We start from the raw sequence: 22482 nt of genomic DNA, 5'->3' as shown, positions 1-22482 counted from the left end.
GAGGAGATCCAATTGGCCCATAGAGCTTGACGGCCCAATTGGCTAAATTCCCTAAGTTATGGGACGGAGGGGCTACATCCCCTAGAAATGAATGGTTTATATCAATCCCACAACACGATAGTAAATATAGTTTTTTCCTAATGTACTATGTCAGCTAAAAACCATGTGAGGACTCCATACGATGGCTTTGGATACGGCATGCGTTCCTTATATATGCTTCACGCTAGGTCCATAAACATCGCAATCTTGGGTTCATCTTTCATGAGTCTCCACTCATTTCAGTAGACGCTCTCATTAGACGCCATGTTCACTCTTGCAATCTCCAACTTCATATCATAAACATGTTGCTCCTGTGCGACTTACAATATCTCAGAAAACGGGCTAGAGGCACCAGAATAACAAAATGAAGAGAGAGAGACCTCACTCCTTGGCACACAAGGTTCTTGGTTCTATAATCACGGGAGGTTATTGGGAAGAATTCATGAGATGCACTTGAAAATATTACCTTAATGAGGCATTCAAGGCACGGGGACCGAAGACACCGAAAAGGGAACAGAAAATCGCAAAGCAGATCTTCCATATTATTATTTTGTGACTTGAAATGAGGAGTGGTGTTAACGTGTGCGGGTGCTCGTGCTGGTGTGCGGGTGTTTAGTATTATTCACATAACACTTTATATTTAGGGAAGACACTTTATAAACTGTTCTGTATACAGAACGTATCGATCATCCCTGAATTTAAGATGGATTGGTTCTTGAAATCAATAAATTTGTCAAAGACAGGACCCTATAGAAGATTACAAATAAATACAAAATGAACCAAAATCGTTAACATTTTAGACAAACGTAGGAATTGAAATGCATTCAGCACGCTAAGCGTTTCATAACACCGGTCTTCTTACGAGGCATGGACAGTGATTAGTAGTCATATGTTAATCACCCCCCACTCAGCTTGTGTGAAGGGGGGGGGTTGGGGTGAAAAAAAAACAAAAAACCACTGATGTGAATAGAAGCTTACTAAGGCCTGAAGGTTTCATTCAATCATCCGATGAGCCAAGGAAGGAGGCACTTTTAAATGATAAGAGGTTGCCATCTATGAAAGTTAGAAATAATCACACATGTAAGGGGAAAGCCCATTAACTAAAAATACTAAATAAATAAAAAAAAATTGGGGGCCAACCTCTGGGCCCCTGCCTCCTCCGACTTATCAAAGCGCTGTTTTTATATTTGTCTTCACATATACTATAATAAAAAAAAATTTAAAAAAAAAGACCAGCTCCGACTCAATTGAATAAAATAGATAATAAAACAGAAAATTAGAGAATTAGTTTGTTTTGATTTTTTTTTGTTCATATTGTATGTCAGATGTATAAGAAATGTAGTTTTTTTTAGCAATTCTAATAGAAAAGATAAACATTAATTTATTGAAGAAAAATACTTCCGTACTACTCGCCCGATAAAAACTTCCTTTTAAACACAGAAATAAATAGTTCTGCAGGTAGAATTTCATGTATGTGACCATTTTTTTGTTTTTTTTTTTAATCACAAAGTAGGTGCAACATTTTTTTTTTTTAAATGTCACAACACGGCATGACCTGTAATTCTCACAATATTTACATTAACCACGTACATAAATCCAAAAACTCTGAAAATTAAAGGAAAAAAACAAAAAAAAACCCCGAAAATGATACGACGTGAAAAACAAAACTACTCCTAGAGCACACGATATTATAATCCAAGGGAGCGCACATATACTTTACATAAGAGACTAATGTAAAGTATCAAGGGGGGGACAAATGCGGTTACTTTAAGGAAAAATGGCTGATCGGTACAAATTAAAACCAGAAATTATGAATAAAGAAAAGAAATGGAAAATATGAGAAAAAAATGAAAACAAACCAAAATGAAATCAAGTTCACATACATATCTTTATGGATAACATCGCTGTGGACAAAAACAGCATAAAAAGCAGGCTAGTACGAAATATGGGTAACATTAATAACGAGTTTAAAAGTAACACACGCACACACACACGGAAAAAAAGTGTATGCTGAACACGGGAATCGCTTGACAAAAAGGTTTTATGGGGAGACCGTGTTGAGATGTCCACATGCTTGATTTGGAAATGAACCGAAACAAAGACAACGGGTTTGTCGACTCCAGGCCACCGTAGCTCCGTGCCGCTTGACGCCATCCACCGGGTTTGGAAAGTCAGGATAGAACTACATCACGTCCGTGTATATACATATATATATATATACCCTCCTCTTATCAAATACATATATATATATACATACAGATCGGGAGATTTAATATTTTGCTGCAATTACAATGTTGTAGGCTCAATATTTATTTTTTAGTGTTTTTGTGGTTTTTTTTTTGTTTCACATTTTCACTTTACGTAACATAAATAATTTGGTTAATAAAATAACTAGCATGTTTCAGCCACATTAATATATAATCTGTTAACAGTATAAATATTTTTTTTTTTTCTTAAATAAAATAAATCTGTGATATGTTACATAATACTGATAAAAAAAAAAAAAGAAGAATTAAGCTTCTGGTAGTGAGTCCAGCCACCTCCGGGTTCTGATGGGTTAATACTGCGTGACGGCTCTTGTATTGGACATACATGCGCATTAGGCGAGTTATATTACGAGTACAGAGCTTTAGGTTTTTTTTTTTCCTTGTATGATAACACAAGTAGTGTAGAAATACAACAAAATATAAATTAGCAACAGAAACGACAGTCAGTCGATTGAAAGGGTGGGTTTTTTGGCCCTAACACAAGGAAAGAAGAGCACTTCTCCATTACAGGCGGTTTGTGGGTTCAAACGCAAAGCAGGGAGAAAGATTTAAAACGGGAAGCGTTTAATTCAGGGCTGGGGGTACTTTGGGTTCTACCGGACTAATATACCCCGTCTATTCTCCTGCCAAACTGCGGCAAAGCTGCGGTAATCAAAGTGCAGCCAGAACGCTCTACATTGGCTGGGGGAGAGCGGTATTTTAAGCCCCCAAAAACCAATTTATAGGAACCAGCTGGCTCCTTAAAAAAAACTAAATAAATATTTTTAAATTTAACGCTGTCCCTGTGCAATAGATTTTTAACGGGAATCTCCATGAAGGCCGACCATCCTACCGTGCAGAAGACTAGTGATTATTAGCATGGGTACACGCGGATACAATGAGAAGTGGTCTTATCACCATAGCAACCAGTGGACTGGTTCAAAAAGCAGCAACGTTCCCCCCTTTTTTTTTTTCTTTTTCTTTCTAAGGATTATTTCTGCTTCTCTTCTGTAATGAAAGTTTTTATTATCTCCTGTTTTGGGAACACGCTAAGCCCGCAAAGCCTGGAACTGAGAAACCTCACACGCCGTGGATACAATAAACTTCAAACTCAACTTCCTTAACGTTATCCGAGTCAATCGGGGGGTTTCCCTGCATTCAAATTGGCTTAGAATCAGTAAAATTGGCTACATTTTGGGCATACTTTTAAATCCAGGCTCTCACCTGCTGGGTCCGAAGGCTTACAGGAACTAAAGGGGAGGGGGGGCAACCCCCAAATTATTGCAATAATGAATTATCAATCAAAAATAAGTAAGTGACATGCAGACACATTTTCCTTTCGGATCCGGCAACGTCTCGCTCTCCCGCAGGGACCTGAATGAACATACAAACTTCCCAAGCAAGGCTCATTTTAAACGGAGAACGAAACGGGAAGGAGAATGACGTGAAACGCCGTAATTACGGTTCGACATAATCATGCCTGTCTTTTTGCTGTTAATTACAAAAACAGCTTTCTTTTACACTATCATAGAAAAAAAAGCAGTTAGGCTGTATCGTTATTTACGACTATACACTGGAAGGTGTACTCGATAGAAACCCAAATAAATGTGGTTTTTTTTTGTACACTATTATTGTACAGTAAAAGATAAAGTGTGCAGTCAGTAAGCTCGTACGCGACCGTATTGTACAATATTTACAATTCACTTATCAGCAAGAAACTCTGGATTTTCTATATACACATCGAAAACGTAAAATCGGAAACATTTGGACTATTCTCTCTTTTTTTATAATCACAACTGTAGCATCATAGAAAGAAAAGAAAAAAAAGAAAAAAACAATTGTCATTCAGTCACATGATAATTATTTGTTTTTTTTTCTCCAAAGACTTCGATGGGTTTAAACCCACCGGCCTAATGCAAAAATATTTACCACTGTTTCACTATACACCAGGTGGTGATATCTATCAGTCGTCATAGAAATATTGATATACATATATTAATATCAATGCCTATATACAGATAAATGTGCATGTTCTTAACCATTAGTGAAGACATTCAATGTTATCTAGATATCTTTCGCCTCTTGGGCTTTGGAGGCTTCAGTTGCCGGTCTCTCTGTGGGATCTGGTGCACCTAGAACAACAAATACAGTTCGTAGTTAGGAAGGAAACATGGACTGGTGTCCCAGCGTCTCCATGAACCCACGCAGGACCCACGGCCAGCTGCCCACCCAAGGAGTCACGGCTACTCGATATGGTGGACCAGGCTAAGACTGACCATGTATGATAGAATCGGTGAGACATGGCTTTCAGCAGCTAAGCCACCCCCGTTACTCAAAAAGCCCCTAAAAATGGGAATAAGGCAGTTGGCTTTATGAGGCTTCTGGTTGAGTGGCCACCATGATACTACGCCAAACACAGCTAGACTTCTATTACGATGAAATGTTGATAGACAACTTCTCAGCTGCATTTGTGTGTGTGATATCTATTACAAAAAAGCACAACAAAATTCTAGAACAAAAAAAACTAAAAACCCCATGGGACTATAACTAGACGTTGCAGTTACCGGTTACCCATGAAGAATGATGATTGCCGGACTTACATTGCCAGACATCTTGTCCAGCTCACTCATCGCTTCGTGTATAGCAGCTTCTAAATGGTTGTTTAGTGTTCCGCTTCTACCAAGAAACAAAGGAGACAATGAGAATCGACTAAAAAAACATACAAACAATATTTGTCAGTTCCCACCGTAAAGTCTTTACAATTCTTTCCGCTGTATTTTATGACAATTGGCCGGGACAGCACCGCACTCCCCAAAAGAAAAAGGTATACACAAAATGTGAATTAAAAAAGAACCCCAAGGAACTAGAAGTCCAACTCTTCCATTTGGCCGGGAAGAGAAACCATAAACCCATTTATATTCAAGTAAAAATACAAAAACAAATCATGTGACGCGTTAGCATGCGGGCAATGAATTAAAGGGATTGTAAATACACGGCTCTCTAGAGAGCGGAAGCTGATCGGACACAGATCTCCCGACGGTTACAGTCAAAAGATCAGAAATTTGAACGTAAAGCAAGAGCCGTCGAAACTAAAAACTTAAAAATAAAGGATATTTTATGGTCTGAATGGGTAGTCTTACTTCCTAATTCTCTTCTGCGCTCGACTGTAAGCCTCCAAACCTTCGGTTAGTGTCTTTAGCTTCTCAGACTCCACCTGAATGAAAGCACAACGAGAGTGACGTTACACAAATGAGATCTGAACGCACGGCTTCCCCCCCAACGTGTAACACATCCTGCACTAGGATACGTTTCGAGTTGACATACTGATTGGATAATTACAAGCTTTCTTCACTTGTGTATCTTAATGTGATCCGACAGGCTGACACAGAGTCCATAAAAGAGAGAAAAATTTGAATATGACATCATAAAGATGCTTTATATTCAATGTCAAAAATTTAAATTTCAGATAACCTCAACCATGTTTAATTTCATAGGAAAAAGATCAACAAGGCACCGTGTGGTACTGCTGCTGACCTTCAGGACACTTGTGAGGTCCACCTAGGTTCTTTCATGCAGTTTCTTACCGTCTACCCTAATCACGGTTAACTAAATACTCAACCTTAGCCTCAATGATCAGTTTCAGAGACAGAAAATTATGTCTAAAAATGTTTTAAAGTATTTATAATACAAGTAAAGCACATCATACCTTTCCTTCCTCTGAACTTTGTTGATATGAGTTGTGTAGATCTTCCCTTACTAACTTTCCAGGCCATGACGCTAGTCCTTTGATTTGGCCCCAGACCAAGTCCCCCATATTAAACGTCCTTGGTCTATAATGCATTAACTCGTTTGAAGAAGGCGAGTCCGGTATCCGAAGATCATCCTCACTACTGATACTTTTAGTGTCCGAAGGACTTGGGGCACAGCCATTCATGCCTTTGGCATGGAAGTCTCCGTTGTAGTGGACATAGTCTCTTGCTAAAGAGCTTTCCAAACTATTTGAAGAGCTCGGAGATTGCTCCTCTATAGGTAGTTCTTGTTTAGGAATGCTTAGCAGATCTCCAAACCCTCTTGGATGCGGAGTTCGATTCCCATTAATGTGAGCACATCTCTCTACAGTGTTCTCCAACCTTTCCTTAAAACTAATCATAGTTCTTTTGTAATGGTTAAATCTGAAATTATCATCTAGCGTTTTATCGTTCTGACAATGTCTCGGTGGCATCAAAATCTGGCACTGCTCGTCTTCGTAGGGGTGTAATACGGACATGTTGCCAGGTCTCGGTTGACAAGGATTATGGTGGATCTGCCCAGTGTGGTCCATAAACTCCTCGCATTTCCACCGGTTGGCTTCCCCAGGGCTTTGACCTCCGTTCCACTGCTTTTTAGGCGTATTGCATCCAGATGACTTAAAATACTCAAATCCTTCTCCTTCGTTCATGTTCTTGTGATCAAAGTTCTTCCTCATACGATTCCCTCTAGGGTTCCTGGCTCTGACTTCATGGTCAGAGTTTCCAATGTTCCTCCCATGAATTACTGCACTGACGGCGCTAGAGAGATATAACGGGTCACCAATCGATGCAGTGAAGGCACTCATGGCGCTTAGAGCTGGAATAGGACTCATCCGCGTTGTACTTGAAACAGCCGTGGTGATCACAACTTGCATGCCTTTGCTTGCAGCGTCCACCACAGCTTTATAAATTGCATCAACCGAGTTGTCGCCATCTCGTAAATTACCTTTCAACTGTTGCCCGAGCAATGGGTCAGTCCTTTGTTGGATGTTACAGGGTTTATCTGGAAATGGAGGAAGAGTTGTGTTTGGATTCTCCGGTAATGAAGACATTCCCATCTGAGCATTTATCTCCTTGTTTGACAACATTGAATTCTCTTGCATTCTCATCTACAACAGATACAGATTACATTTACAGAGCTAATTCCAGACACGATACACCCTAGAGCGGTATCACACCGGCATTACAGATATGACTGCGCGAGTCTACGTCTAAGATTTCCAGTAAAACCTTCCATCGCAAGTTATCTAATAAGGTCTTATCTGCTAAACTACCGAAGAAGAATCACAGGATGCAATTGGGTATAATTTAAGACAACAAAAAATAACCATTATTCTTTTAGAAAATGAGAGAAAAAAAAAAATTAAAAATCTACCAAAAAGAATAAATACAGTTGCAACATTTTATAGAATTACCTGGAAGTTTTGGAACAAACAGGCCATCGGGTTGAGATTGTTAGATGGCTGAGGAAGAGGGGTTTGCCCTTTCATTGCCTGTATATTTTGGTACCCCTGAATAAGCTGCTGCTGCTGCTGTTGTTGTTGTTGTTGATTTGATGGGAACATCTGAGTGTTATTTAGTAACGACTGAAGATGAGATAGCTGATGGTTGTTGAGGGTGCTGTTCATTGAAGACACGTCGCCTGAAACGCACAAAGAGCGATACGTCAATAAACCGTTTTATAAACTCTATTGTCTTCTGTTACTCTTATAGACGGGAACCAGCTGCATGGGTTGTTGTGTACAATAATCACTAGACATATCTTATTGCATATAAAACCTGATGCACAGAATGTATCTTCTTAACAGCTTATTACACATAAACATCTGGTTTTGGGGATGTTAATTGCAAAGCCTTTAAATAGTTCAAACTGTCTAAAACCCCCCCCCCCCCATTTGCCAAACTACCTAAAAATAAAACAAACAAAAGAAAAACAAAACTAGGGTGAGTAACGACTTAATGTAGGTAGGATAAAAGGTATTCACTGTAACCAAACAAATCATGGAAGGGGCGATTGAAAAATAATAAAATATATCGGGACCGAAATTTAGAAAATATTCACGTTAAATACCTTAAAGGACACCGGGTGTTATTAAAGAATTTGAAATATTCTAAAGTACAAAAAAAGGGATAATTGAGGTTGACCTCAGACTTGCCTTCTGCTGTCGAAGGCTGTAGCATATGCAATATGTTCTGATTTAGGAGATGTTGTTGGTTCATCTGTAAAGGCATGGGCATGCAACCGAGAAGGTTCGAGTTCATGGAGCGGGGCAGATTCGTAGTGTTCTGTGTAAAATGCGATGGGTGCTCGGGGCCGGCGAACGGGTAAGCCCCGGCCATAGGGACTTGGTTTTGCGGCGGGTTTCCAGAAGCAGTAGTGACTATTACACCGTCCTGAAGAACGGATGTGGTCTTCGTCATTGCCGGATGACCCGCGCCAGCGATTGCGACAGATGACAAAGGGACTGGAATCCCTACAACGTCAACAAAATTACCACAGCGTTAATTTTGACTTTAATTATGCTTAAACGAAAAATACAATTCATATAAAAGAACATTCAATGTAAACCTAAGCAGCCAAACATGCAGTCTGCGTGTAATGTTAAAGAACGGGCCAATCTATGGCTAGAACGTAACCGATCCAAAAATACGCTCTTCAATCCAAGGCTATTGTGCCTTTAAAAACCGGGAAAAGATTTTTTTTGAGACTAAAAAGGAAAATTTAACAAAGTTGGAATCGGGACAAAAATACACAGAAACGCACTGATGTTGGATGTTATCCATCCTGTGTAGTTTTTTTGTGTAACCGGACAACAAAGGGGGCCTTTAAACCACTGTTTGTTTTACAGGAACAAAAATAAGTATAGAAATAAAAAAAGTAATTAAAGATACACAGAATTGTGCATAAATACCAGTTGGAAACCTAGTAAAATAGGGCAGATCACAGTAGCTGCTGAAAGCTGCTATTTCATTTCGTAAAATATATAAAAAAAAACTATATACGGAATAAAGAAAGACGCGAACAGGGTGATGCTGAGAGGAGGATTAGTTAGAAAATAAGCGATGATAACATATTTCATTAACTGTACATTATAAAAAGGACCGACCCAGGCGAGTGTCTACTGTGAGAACGGCACAGATCTTGCATAACCTGAACTTAAATTGGTAGATGAAATAGGTCACCTGATCACGATTTACCATCAGGTTAAACACCGCTAACAAAAGAAAAGATAGGAAAAATACAGTCGGGTAAAATGGGATCAATGCCATGTTGACATTGCGTGACTTTTGGGGTTTAGCGGAGGATCTCGGTCTCCACCGCCCTCTAGCACAAACCCTTTATGCCGAATAAAATCCTACCTGCATCGGAACTCATTTGACTGCAGCTGTTAATGCTGTTGGCGATCATTGGCATGGATGACGTCTGCATTCGCGGCTGGGGTGGGTTCAGGTGTAAAGAGCCCCCTACGGCAACACCCGTGTGATTTGCCATCCCGTAGGCGCCGCCGCTGGGCACCGGATTCATTGGGCCAGGGAGGTGGTTGTTGGGAACGGGAGCGCCCCCGTGGACAAAGTTCGGATTCTGGCAGGGAACGCCATCACCTCGAAGAGGTAAATTGTGCGCCAGCGAACTATGAAGTGCAGAGGAGTTTATATTGTTTTCCGGAAAATTAAGCTGATTGGGAGGACAAGGCATGACTAAACTGGGGTTCTCGGAACCCGGGGTACTATTGCTGTTCATATGAGTGTTTTGACAACTCATGTTTTGGAGAAGCTGTGACATGGAGTTCACGGGGAATGAGTTTTGCCCTTGCTTTCTCATTAGATCTGGCCCAGACTTTTGGATTCCAGCATTGTCCGCTTGCGATTGTTTCAATAAATTCAACACCGCAGCAGCCGGCTGTTTCCGTTTCCTTAAGGGGTCTTTTTGCTGAGACATCAACTTATCTCTCAGGGCGGCTCGACCGCTTTGCCCGTCTCCCGTCGGCAGAAGCATATTGGTAGCAGGCGGAAACATGGGGTTTAAAGTGCTAGTCCCATCACCGTTGCCACAACCGACAACAGGTCCGGAGTTACCGCTATTGTTACCAGCGAGTTTATTTTGATTTGCTAGCTGTGCTTTGGCTGCTGCTGAAAGTAAACTACTCGCTGGAAAAGAGGCAGCATTGTGCTGGTTCAATATCTGGTTTAATGGCATTCCCAGCAGACCTGTCTGACTCTTCAATGGGGCATTGCCAACGGAGGAAGGGGCAAATACAGCACTGTTTGGGGGATTTAACACATTGTTCATTCCAGCTACCAATGGGTTGTGGATGTCTTTGAACTGATGATGTGCGTCGGGCTTAGTAGATGGACTCGATGGCATTGATGGCCTCGGAGAGCCCAGATTGGACCTTGGTGATTTTGCCGGAACTTTGATCCCACCACACGCAGGCTGCGCTCCTAGAGGAGGCATCATAAAGTTCCCATGATCCGAAGACGTGGAAGATGAGCGTGATCTTTGGGGGGACGCCTCGATCCTTCCCATAGCCGGTCCCATCATATTAACCGGGGAGGTCACCGGTGACGGTGAGAGGGAAGTCGAAGCCGGATGTTGAATTCTTTGAACATGATTACTATGGTTCACATGACCAGGTTTGATAGTTGGCAAAGGAAGATTGCTTGGCAAAGGAACGACGGCAGGTGGCATGTTTACATTCATCACAGGTACCTGAGCGTGAACATTTGAATGAAATGAGTTTGCGTTGATGACAGGATTCTGGATTACCGGCTTACTGGGAATGGGGTCGAGGATACCAAGGGGGTCTTTTTCTGAAGACGTCAATGGCTTTTTCTGAAGAGCACAAGGCGGTGGAGGCGGTGGCAATGGCGGAGGGTGAGCTTGTGTCGGTTTATGATGAAACATCGGCCGTGGCATATCCATGTTAGCTGAATAGTTACACATGGTCTTCTTTAATACTGGGCTAGTGAAAGTGGGGGACAAAGGGATATTAGTCCTTCCAGCCATCGCGCAAGACGACTGCATTGGTGAACCATGCAACATTAGGGACTGCGGAGATATTGGAGTCCGGTTAGCATGAATCGGACTAGAATTAGGCGGTAGATGAAAGTTGTTCCTTGCAAATGCATCAGGGCTTCCCAGCGGGTCTGTCCGTGGAGATATCGATCCATCACCATATATCTGCGATCCCGATGAAGCTGGACTTGGCATTCCACCATGACCCCCGCGGAATGGCGACTTTTGGCCATGTTCACTGCTACCTAATCGTGACCTTGGGTAAGCAGAATGCAGTTCATGTGGCTGACCTCCAACGTGCTCTTTGACCATAAGTTTATACGGGTTTTTACATTCGGGCAGAGAGGAATTCACAACTCCTTCATGCAGTTTATTCCTAATCGACCTTGGAGTTGCTGCACGAGTAGGCACCACAGGAGCAGAATCTGCAATTAACAGAAACAATGACTTCATGTAAATACGTAGATACGTAGGTATGCAGACATCTGCAGATAGGTACGCATGTATGTATAACATAACTATAAGGGTAACAAAATCCAACGGAAAAGGCCATGGCCTCCTTGAGGAGCATAACTGGAAGATGCCAAAGTTAAATAAGTTATATGGTATGCTAAACAATTATCTTAGCGTAAACTTGTTGCTTTCTCAAATCAAAGAATATACTTTGTAAAGGTTGTAAACTTTTGTGAGATGGTGTGGTCAAGATCAATGGACTATGAGGGCAGCTAACACAATAGGTTACATCCGCAGCTATTACCACTGACATCAAAGATTTAGAAGAACCAAAATCAAGTGCGGCAAAGTGAACCTCTCCAGTAACATCTGCCACCACTTACACTACTGTGCCGCCTGGGCTACGTATGGTTAATCCCCATTCTCAGCCATGCTTGAGTTATTAAAACAAAGGAAAATACGTAGTTCGCATCAGATTCCCAGGGCACCGGCAATGAAAGGAGTGTCTGCATGCCAAAAACGTACTTGTTCCACCGCCTGGACTTGTCAAGACCAGCGACGGGTGCGGTGCTTCCATGCTTTTATGAAGTGTAGCTACAGCGATGATCTTCCGCTTATGGATGCACAATTTCGTTACATCTTCATCAGCTTTAACATCTTCTGCTGTCCTCTGCTTCACAACAGCTCCGGGGTCAAAGTTAAACACCTAAAGCAAATTCAGACAGGGTGAAACAAGGCAAACGCGGCCATGGAAATCACTTGAATAGCATTATTGTAAGGGATCGCTTTCTGAAACTGGCCAACTAGTACCTTAGGAAGAATTAGTGGACACTCCAACCCACACTTGCAGGTTCCATCTGTAAGAAGGTAGGCTTTGACCTGCTCCAGGCATGACAGGGGGGAACCGCTGGGGCTGTGAACAAATTGAAATGTATATTAAATGATGTATGTATACCTTTCACTTCCCAGAATCCACATGGTGAGGAATACCCCACACTACACTCACAATTACTATTTTTTTTTCTTTCTTAATATTAACGGCATTGAACGGTAAAGTTAGTTTCTTGAGGCAGCCATTAAGATGCCGGCAATGGTTTTCCTCACCATGTACTTATCCTGTCTGATCTTATGGTACCTGCGACATTATGAGGAGTCAAAGATCTCTCTGCTCCGTGTAAAGAAATAGCAAAAAGAAAAGTTTGTCGGGGACATCAGAATTCCATAATCCTTTAGCGAGGATGATTGCGTTGTTATGATGTCTACATGGGACCGCAGGATAGCAAGACCGCCACGTCTCCACGAGACAAGAAAAAGCAACAAAAATTAAGGGTTGCTGAACAAGCAGAAAAGCTTAAGTCAAGTAAAATAAACTTAAAAACAGAAACCTAACAACAAAAGCGACTTCCCGGAGTAGCTGTAGACCTAAAAAACCCATCAACTCTCGTGCAGGTCAGACAGCGTCACGGCTCTGAATCGGCAGATTAAAGATCTATTTTTAGTGTTAAATGCTCTAAAAAAAAGTCTTAAGATTTCAATCCATCCAAGAACATTTTCATTTTTGTTGATCGTTTCTCCCCCAGATACAAAAACCATTTTCACTGGACACATACATTACTAAAATTAAATTAAAATTAAATTTTTGTTTAAAATAGATTTTAGAATACATTTTTGGCCCAATATATGTTTTTGCAGATTCTTTTTAAGGGTACTGTTCTGCATTCTATTTTAAACAAACCTTGGCAGATCTGTCATTTTGTTCTACCCTGTGAAGGAGTAATCACATAAGAAACACAAACTTTTCAGTAGCCTTTCCAGTTTCCATGGCAACCACCTATCGGTGCCCGGTTTTTGCATGACTTGACAATAAAGCGTTCCCAGCAAAAATGTAACTTGTTGAAAGAATCGTTTCCGGGAATGGCACTGGGTGGTCAACGGCACGAGGAACGTGGTTTCTAATTATGCATTTTGTTTCAAATATGTTAAAAATTAACCGAGCAGGTGGGACAGCACCTTAAATGACAGACAGCTCCACCACCTGTAGAAGACAAGCTCACATGTACCGGCTACTGGAATCGCTTACCTAACGTAAAGCACGCCATTTTGATCCACCCGCCGCTGCCAGCCAACGGGAACCTGCACCGCCGCCGCGACCCCATCGTTGTCTCCTCTATCACACGCCTTTCCTCCATTCATTTTTTTGCTTGCAAAGCTTCCGAGATATCAACAGAAAGAGGGTGCTGGCGTGCCGTATGTAAGCATGACTCCAAGTGGACCGACGCGGTACGGTTCTGCCAACTGTACAAAGGGCATTTGGTGGAAATACTGCTTTAGTCCGTTACCAGATCAATAGAATTTCTCTTCTTTTCCGCGATCCATTCTTGTCTCCAAGTGAAATACGGATGAAAAATATACACCTTTGATCTACGACGACAATCGGCTCAGGAAGCTATGAGTCCTTTTTGCTGTGGAATAGCACAGTCCACCAATACGCGGCCACCTGAATGAGAAACAGCTTTATAATTTACCATAACAGCCTCCAATGGGGGGGGCACCATTCCCAGTGAGAGTAACAGAAAGTAGATTACCATTTATATGCAACATTCTTTCTGCTTTACTGTAACCTTCTAATAATCTGTATCCAAGACGAAGAAAAGGTTCCTGGAGATTTCATGATGTCACAACTCCCAGTCTCGTTCCCCTGAAAATAAAGAAAAACAATGAGATGCTATACTTAAATATGAGAAGACCCCCCCCACCGCTTTGAGTATCTGCTCAGCATATGAAGAACATAGGATGTCCCATTTTGATAAACTCATACGTTGTACTGAAAACGTGTAGATTTAGAAAACAAGGGTTTAGAGGGTCATTATGATTATATAACCTCCATTACCCAACAAAGTGGCGGCTCATTGGGTACCTGGTCTGGACGCCTTTAGTCAAACAGGGTCAGATTTTGGAAACGCATTAGAGCCAAACGAGAAGACCTCCTGGGCCTGGAATTGGAAACATACGGATACAGTCTCAGAGACTGTAATAACGCACCACGGCTTCAATAGCAACCATCATGATCAAATGAGATAAAAACTGGATTTTCCACAAAAAACGAGATTATTTCGGTTGGCCTTCTGTCTCGCCGTTAGGGGGGGGCTTTATCTGGGGCCCGCCAGCATTTACTCGGGTCGTTCTTTTTTGCACAAATGCACGAGGAGCGGTTACAAGACGGGAATAATTCACTATGTAAAAAGCCAGACAGTAAGTGCAGTTGCTTGTTATCGCATAAATATTAACCCCCGCTCGGTAAATATTATCATTTTTCACAAACGCACGAGGAATAGGATAGTAAATGATTAATCGCAGCGGCTGCTACGGATCCGAATATTGCAGAGGGATTTGCGTGGAAAGAGAGGAGCGGAAAGGCTTCTCTTCCTCCGTGAATCCTCCTGAAATGTTTTGTACCCTTGGAGTACTTCCATTAAAAAGGAGGAGCCACGGTGCGCACCACGGGGACAGCCTCTCCCCCGTTCCTCCAATAGGAGGCGAGGTAGAGCGCGTAGGCCCACCCCTTTCGCGGAAGTACCTGGATAACGGAGAGAAGCGGACAAATAGAGAGGACAGAAGAGCGAAGAAGTGGAGCTGCGGAAAAGAAGACAGGGACACGGTCGGCGGAGAAGGTAGGGAGACATTGAGAGCGAGCGTGAGTGAGAACATGACGGCACCCAAAGCAAAAGGAGTTATTTAGTCCCCCCCCCCCCGGTAGCGTTGTCTTATATTCTGCCCTTTTTTTTTTTTATTAGGATACAAGGTTTGTAAACAAATTTAATAATTCATGTGCTAGATTCTGCTGCTCAAATTAGAATTTAACACAGATTTAGTCTTTGGAGGAGGGGGGAGGAGAAATTAAAGGGATACATACATACATTTTATTTATATAATATAGCTCCACCATATCCTGCAGTGCTGTACAATGGGTAAACATGACATGAGTATGAAACATAACAATCCGAGGTTGCTGCTCAAATGAGTTTACAATCTAGAAATTATATATTTAGGTATTTTTAAATGTATTCTTCAAAAGATACCCAAGCTTCAGAACATGATCTTATTTATCTTGTAAATATATTAATAAAATAATTTATTTTATTTTTCAAAGAAACAAAAATTCCCAGAAATCATAAGTCATTCTTGCAGAGGGTATCACTAGAGATCCACACAAATATACATAGGTTTAGACACAAAATGGTTACATTTTTTACTTCATTCAAGAACTTACTATAAATATCCTGCTTATTGCTATAGAAATTATGCTGGGAGGAAAATAGGTCACACAAATAGAGCTGATGACACGCTATTGAAAGAAAACACACGCATACACACACCGACGGCAGCTTTGCCCTTGTACACGTCACACGTGTGTGGAATTACAGTCATGTTGTCCTTCCTTGAAATAAATACAGAGGTTGATCCGTAATAAAAGAATACTCCGCAATGAGCGAAGGAAAAACAAACGTACAAACGAGGAAAAGGCAGAGAGCTTCGAAACGGAGAATCGATAAGCAAATCCACCGGTTAACCTTTTAAACCAAGGATCTCCAAAAACAATTAACCTGATCATACCAAGAAGCACGAGCCAGAAGAGTTTTCAGAAACGGGGTTAGTTATGCCAAACACCAACACAGTAACTCACCTTTCAAATCATTGCTGCTCAGCACATAGCTCCCAACAGTCCTGATTTTTGGGCGTCATACTGTTTATATGGGCAGTGGGGATCATAAGCCACTTGGGGAACCGCCATGACATCTCCAACAAACGCATCCCTATTTGGACACCTGAAAACGTTGGAGGCTCTGTCCCCATAAGTATTTATTTTTTTAATTCAGGAGACATCTCGGTACATTCAGGAATACTCATAATAGCATTTATCAAGAAAAAAAATTGACAAGTTTGTTTTCCCGAAGCGTGTGATTCAGCTCTACCAACTTCCAGAACCGAGTAACATTTGCAAAGGAGCTCAATTCCCCGCAATTATATTCAGAATACGAGATCATCGCTCCATCAGAATAAAAAAAAAATAGCCAATATCTGACAGTTTCCGTGTGGCTAAACGTCAGAATATGACCCAAATTTCAATGACTGCACGGTTCCTGGAAACATTCACTGAAAATGGAGTAAATGATTGATCTCGGTATGACGACGTCCAAATGAAATCACTTCTCAGAAGGGCTCCGTTGAATGAAAGAAAACCTGTTACCTAAAAGTGTTCCATCATCGCGATAATGTGATTGTTTCAGATGATTTTACGGTTATTACAGGAGCTTTCACGTGACTCGTTAGACCAGAGCGTTGGGGGAACTAATGTATTTCACCATGTACATCACCGGTTGGCAACAATCGGATCGCATATCCGAAAACATGCTACTAGAAGATTTCCCAATATGTATAAAAAAAAAAAATAATTAAAGTCTAAGAAAGCGGGTTTAACTCACCTTTTTCCATGAAAGTGGAATTTAAATATCTTGTTCTTCATCCGCGCCGATAACATTTATTTCACAAACACACAGGAAGATTTTATTCATGAACATCTGCAAAAATGATGAAAACTATATTAAGGTCTTTAGAGTTCTCACTTTAATCTGCAAAAGGTTTAACGGGATTGAGTTTAGAGAGAAGGAAACCAGTCCTCGAGACAGCGGCCCCCGGAATGGATACCGGCAATAGCAGTTTTACAGTTCTTGGAAGATTCAGAGGAAGGCCCAGGATGTTAGATTTTTTTGGATTGTTTATGAGCGCGGCCGAGCACCGCAAAATACGCTTTAGAAAAAAAAAAGCTGTTAAGTATATTTGGTATAGATGACAAAAAAAAGTGTTCAATATCTAATAATAATAATAAAAAAAACAAAAACGAAGTCATTACATTTATGTAAATATTGGAAAAATATCAGCAAAAAAAAAACACATTTATGATTTATCTAACAGAGCTCAATACCCATGTGTGAATGAGGGGAAAAATAAATAAATAATAAAAAATAATAATAAAAAATAAATATTAATTTTTATATATATATATATATATATATATATATATATATATATATATATATATATATATATATATATATATATAAATAAATAAATAAATGTTCCATGCATGGGATATGTTTATCCACAAACAGAACTTGGACCCAGTGATAAAGCTATGATTCTACTTCCTCGCACAGATAGAATCGAGCCCAGTAAGGGTAATTCACGTTCAAGCACTATGCATTATTATTATTATTATATATATATTCTCTATATAAAAAGGCGCCATCAATCTACGAGGCTGCCGGAGACAGACTGACGCGGGGCTGCAGGATTTTGTGCATTTGGCTCGACACCTAATGTGCAATTGAACGGTAATGATAAGCAAATTGTACGTTTACCATGGTAACCCCTGAACTACCGGCTCACCCCCGCTACACCCGAGATGCTCCGCAGAGCCGCACGTTCTATACGTCATCATCCAGATCTACGCATTTACACCAAACGTTTTTATGTGCCAGGTATCCCTGCCTGGGAAAACTCGCCGCCTCGAGCCTGTATTCTGGCCGAACGACCAAAAAAATAATAATAATAAAAAAATCTTGCTGAAAAGTTGCCTCTTAGTGAACCGAGAATTCATCATTTAGGCCATTTCCCACCCCAAAATACCCCTATAACGTATTCAGGTGAACAAGTTGAGACGTTATCGTATCCGTGCTCGCTAGCTTGGAAGAGGAGGTAACGGACAACACCTTCTAATGACCGAGCTCTCTCTCTCTCTCTCTCTCATTTGGGGTTTTTTCACTAAAGGGCGAGCGGACAGGACAGTTTGCAGAAGAGTTGTGGTTTCTACTTCCTGACGTTAATATACATTTATTAATCCAGAGTGTATATTTCAGCAGGAACGGGACATTCCGCTTATACCCGCCAAACATATAAGTGCCCCTTCGGGCTGTTTTGGGATAGAAGGACCTTGGGGTTTATTCACTAAAGCGAGAGTCACCCAGAGAATTGTGTTTCTATATATTCAGAAGGCCAACCCTGGTGAGGAGCTGCTGCTACTGGAGGAGCTTGGCTGGCCCTGCATAATGTATAGTTAAATCAGTGAGATTGTGTTCAAGCCTCTTTACTCATTGTGTTAATCAGGGCCAGCTCAGCCCTTGCAATTCTAGACAACCTGCCAGCGTCGGCCCTTCCTAACGGCTCACGAAGTAGAGGAACAAACCGGTTTATCTGGGTCATCTATTTGGTAGACATGGTCCTTGCACCGGAGAAAGACACACAGACACCGGACAGATCAACTCGCGTCACAGCGGAACCCAACACGGGTCGAAACCCCAAACGATCATGATGTCATCAAACAGCGCAGCCTTTACCGGATCCCATGTCAAGATCAGAGGAATAACACATACTATGTACTCCACGGGGTCTACAACGCATACGTTTCTTTATGGGGGGCATCATTTTGCATTTATTTAGTCGGATGAAGTCATTAAACCTGATCTGTTACAGCCAAAAAAGCGAATACACAAAAAATAACCAGGCTCCTGCAAAGCGTTAAACGGCTCGAGAGACAGAAACGCGCTCTATTGTATTATATCTCCATAATCGGGCGCGCAATTACTGGTTCGGGAACATTTAAAAGGCGAGCTGTCTGTCAGGCGCTCAACAAACCACAAGGAAGCGTTCGCGGGAGGCCTTGAAAACGTGTTTTATTCATCTAAATATAAAATAGACGTTGTCGGGGGCCGGAATGACTCAGATATAATTCCTGCGCGCTTTATAGAACCCGCCAGAACCCGTCTTATCCTAAAGGAAGCCCACCGAAGGCGGCAGCTCAGTGTACGGCGCGCTCGGGCGGGCGATAGACCGCTACGAGCAAAATGATGGGTTTCGTAACACGGAGATTTAATAAGCATTGTTATCCCGCCGAATCTGCAGCTCCAAATCGTTTGAAGAGTTTAAACGAAAAAAAGAAGGAAAAGGAAAATAAAAATCCAAAAAATGTAGCACTGGTACTCCGTGCCGTGAAGATTCCTCCTCCACACTTACAGCCACAAATATTTAGTGAATACGTTGATGTCACTGGTGGCCCCAAAAGGCTTACACCCAAGACGGCTATTTATATAGGATTTATATTACAAATAACCTCTGTATGGAAGACATAAATGCACCCGAATACCATGATCACGATGATGTCAGCTCATGTCTAAGCCAATCAGCTGAGAGCAGGGGCCGGCGGTGACATCATCTCTCTTGGCTCCAGCTGGGAAGGGTAGCTACAATCCCCTCAAGCAGTCTTGGTAAATACTTCACTACACGTGCATTAAGTGATGAGCAACCGCCGGCGAGCGGACCCCCTGCCGGCAGCCCTCAGAAAGCTTCTTTTACAAGGCTGGGGGTATTGAAAAAATATAAGTAATTTAAGTTGCCGGCTCCGTTACCGCACTCCCACTTTGAATCCTTACGTTCTGTGCTTTCCAAACTCTACCGGACTTCTATAACGAGCAGCGGATCAAGTGAGAGATGGGGGGGGGATAAATTAAAAACCGCTGGATCAGATACAGCGTCTCCGTCACACGCCTCGGTCTTTTAATCTTCCTCCACTCCAAGCCATTGTTTTTATGCCCCCCCCCGTTACCCCAACACATGCCTCCCCAGGGCCCGTGTCCAAGGCCTATGAACCCCTACAGACCGGTAGCCAGCAGCCGAATGATTTAAATAATCATATATTCCATTCCCATTCCCATAATGCACCTGTTCGCTTCCTATACGGTACTTCCTGAAGCGGTTTCTTTCACACATTGGGAATATTTAAGGGTTAATATCCACACGCCAAGCCATGTGTACAGAAAGTCACCGATGAGAATGTGATCACATGACCTCACACCGACCCTTCGCTTCCCTATTTATTATGACGGGCAGTCACTGGACAGCTTCTCCAGCTAGCAGGCTACGCTGGCCCTGTATAATGCATAATTCAATGGATGGAGAAATGTCACTGCTTTAATAATGCATTATACGGGGCACATCCAGATTTCCAAGCAGCAGCAGCAGCTCACTGGGGTATATAGTGAAGCGGGTTCTCCGGATGACTCTCCGCTTAGTGAATAGAGCCCAAGATTCTCCAATCACTAAACAGCCTGAAGGGGTCCTCCTGAAACATGCGCCCCGGATTAACAAATCAACAAGAACATCAGAAAGATCATCTAAGGCACCAAGTGAAGTATTACCAGCAGGGCTGGTCGGCACTTTTCATTCATACAATAACGACAAATCTATCGCTGCACACCTACAGCCTGATGAACGCTCCGGGGATACGCAACAAGAATCACAATCACGTTTACTACACATCACAGGAACAAAAACACGTGCTGCATCATACATGTAATAAACACGGGGACAGAAACATGCAATGCGTCATACATATTATTCTAGATTACATAAAACACGCGCTGCGTCATACATGTTATAATGACAGATTTTTAAAAAATTATCTCAAATTGCAATGAGATTAGAAACGAGCATTTCTGATTTGATAACAGATTGTGGCCACAAAAAACCCTGATTCCCCCCAAAAAGGTGACAGCGACGGTAATTTATGCCAAAAACGCCATGTAATTCAGGGATAATGCGATAAACTTCAAACCAGGGAAACTTTTCAGAAATACTATATCCAGAAAACTGTACAAAACACGCAACAAAAATACATCCCACCCCAAAAAATAATTTATAAATAAAAAAAAATTCCAGACCGCCCCCCCCCGAAAAAAAACAGTATAAAAAAAATGTCACAAAGATCTATGGGTCCTTCCTAATATAAACTCGCATCGTCATCAGAACCAAGCGGATCAAATCAACGTAATCATCAAATATCCGGCAAATGACAAAATATATTATCACCAAAAATACATATTAATAAAAAAAGAACACGTCACAAACACGGGCGGCAGGGATTCCCAGCCACAACATAACACGCATAACATACAACATACAGTATCTACACGCAGAGACTAACACTACAGAGTATTCACAGCTAGAAGACACAACGAGGGTCACTCCAGCGGAATAACGAGGGGATCTGGGATTAAGTGATGTGTCCTCACTCATCCCACGCGAGTGGAGGATCCCGAGCCCACAGCCCACCCGCACTCACATGTGTCACTCACATGTGCCTGATCTGACAGGTACCCTCACTCACCAGCTGAAAGTTGCCCCTGAACCAAAACTCTTCCAGCAACGGTTGCCTCTACACCCCAACTTACCCCTAAGGGGTATTTATATCCTAATTATCCTGATGGCTCCCCACGTACCCCCCACTCACTGTTGCCCTGGAGCCCCCTACATCCACTGATTAGTGCAAATACGCCCACCCACTCTGATAGCCCCCCAGACCCACTAATTGTTGCCCCTGCAGCCCACTAACCCAGTGATGCCGGCCTCTGCACCCCTATTGCCCCAGTGATAGTTCCCCTGACCCCCCACTCACCCTGTGGCTGCAGATCTGCCCCCTCTGCAGAGGGGCACTGTAATCCTGCCCCCGAGGAGGGCAGCACAGAGGGTCTTATAGCAGCTGCCGGGGTAGGGCGCCTGTCCCAGGCTCATGGGGGGGCCGCAGTTAATGCTTCGTGTCAGGCTGCGGCTCTTCTCCCTCTCAGTGTGCGGCCCAGGCCCGGTGAGCTAGCCCTCCCCCCCGGCCTCCTCACCTCGCCTGTCCGCCCCGCATCACGGTGGGAGCCGGAGGGAAGCGGGGATCGGCCTCTCTAACACCTGCAACCCGACACTGGGAATCGTGCCCCGCGGCGCCCCCACTCCGGCTCTCCCTCAGCTGCCCCTGGTTCTCTGGCTTGTTGGGAGAAAGATGGGAGTTTTCCGACTGCGCATGTCCCTGACAGGCCGGGGAGAGGCGGGGACCCACAAT

General features: G+C 42.4%; 1 protein-coding gene and 1 long non-coding RNA gene across 2 annotated transcripts; both read right to left on the bottom strand.

The window, feature by feature from the left end:
• Positions 1-1908: 1908 nt before the first annotated feature.
• On the bottom strand, positions 1909-3555 carry LOC128501457 (uncharacterized). Its single transcript, XR_008355041.1, has 2 exons — positions 3240-3555; positions 1909-2881 (listed from the first exon to the last, which is right to left on the bottom strand). It is a non-coding gene; the product is annotated as an uncharacterized LOC128501457 (long non-coding RNA).
• Positions 3556-3864: 309 nt separating this feature from the next.
• On the bottom strand, positions 3865-22408 carry MBD5 (methyl-CpG binding domain protein 5). Its single transcript, XM_053471564.1, has 12 exons — positions 22051-22408; positions 17027-17122; positions 13624-14241; positions 12354-12456; positions 12069-12249; positions 9434-11515; positions 8230-8547; positions 7489-7715; positions 5992-7182; positions 5426-5499; positions 4886-4961; positions 3865-4417 (listed from the first exon to the last, which is right to left on the bottom strand). Exons 3-12 carry the CDS (start codon positions 13734-13736, stop codon positions 4346-4348), a joined length of 4437 nt encoding a protein of 1478 aa, XP_053327539.1. The 5' UTR covers positions 13737-14241; positions 17027-17122; positions 22051-22408; the 3' UTR covers positions 3865-4345.
• Positions 22409-22482: the final 74 nt, after the last annotated feature.

Source organism: Spea bombifrons, chromosome 7 (genome assembly GCF_027358695.1).
Source record: "Spea bombifrons isolate aSpeBom1 chromosome 7, aSpeBom1.2.pri, whole genome shotgun sequence".
Classification (NCBI taxonomy): Eukaryota; Metazoa; Chordata; class Amphibia; order Anura; family Pelobatidae; genus Spea; species Spea bombifrons.
Note: the sequence above shows the minus strand (reverse complement) of the source record. Positions and strands in the feature narration are given on the sequence as shown.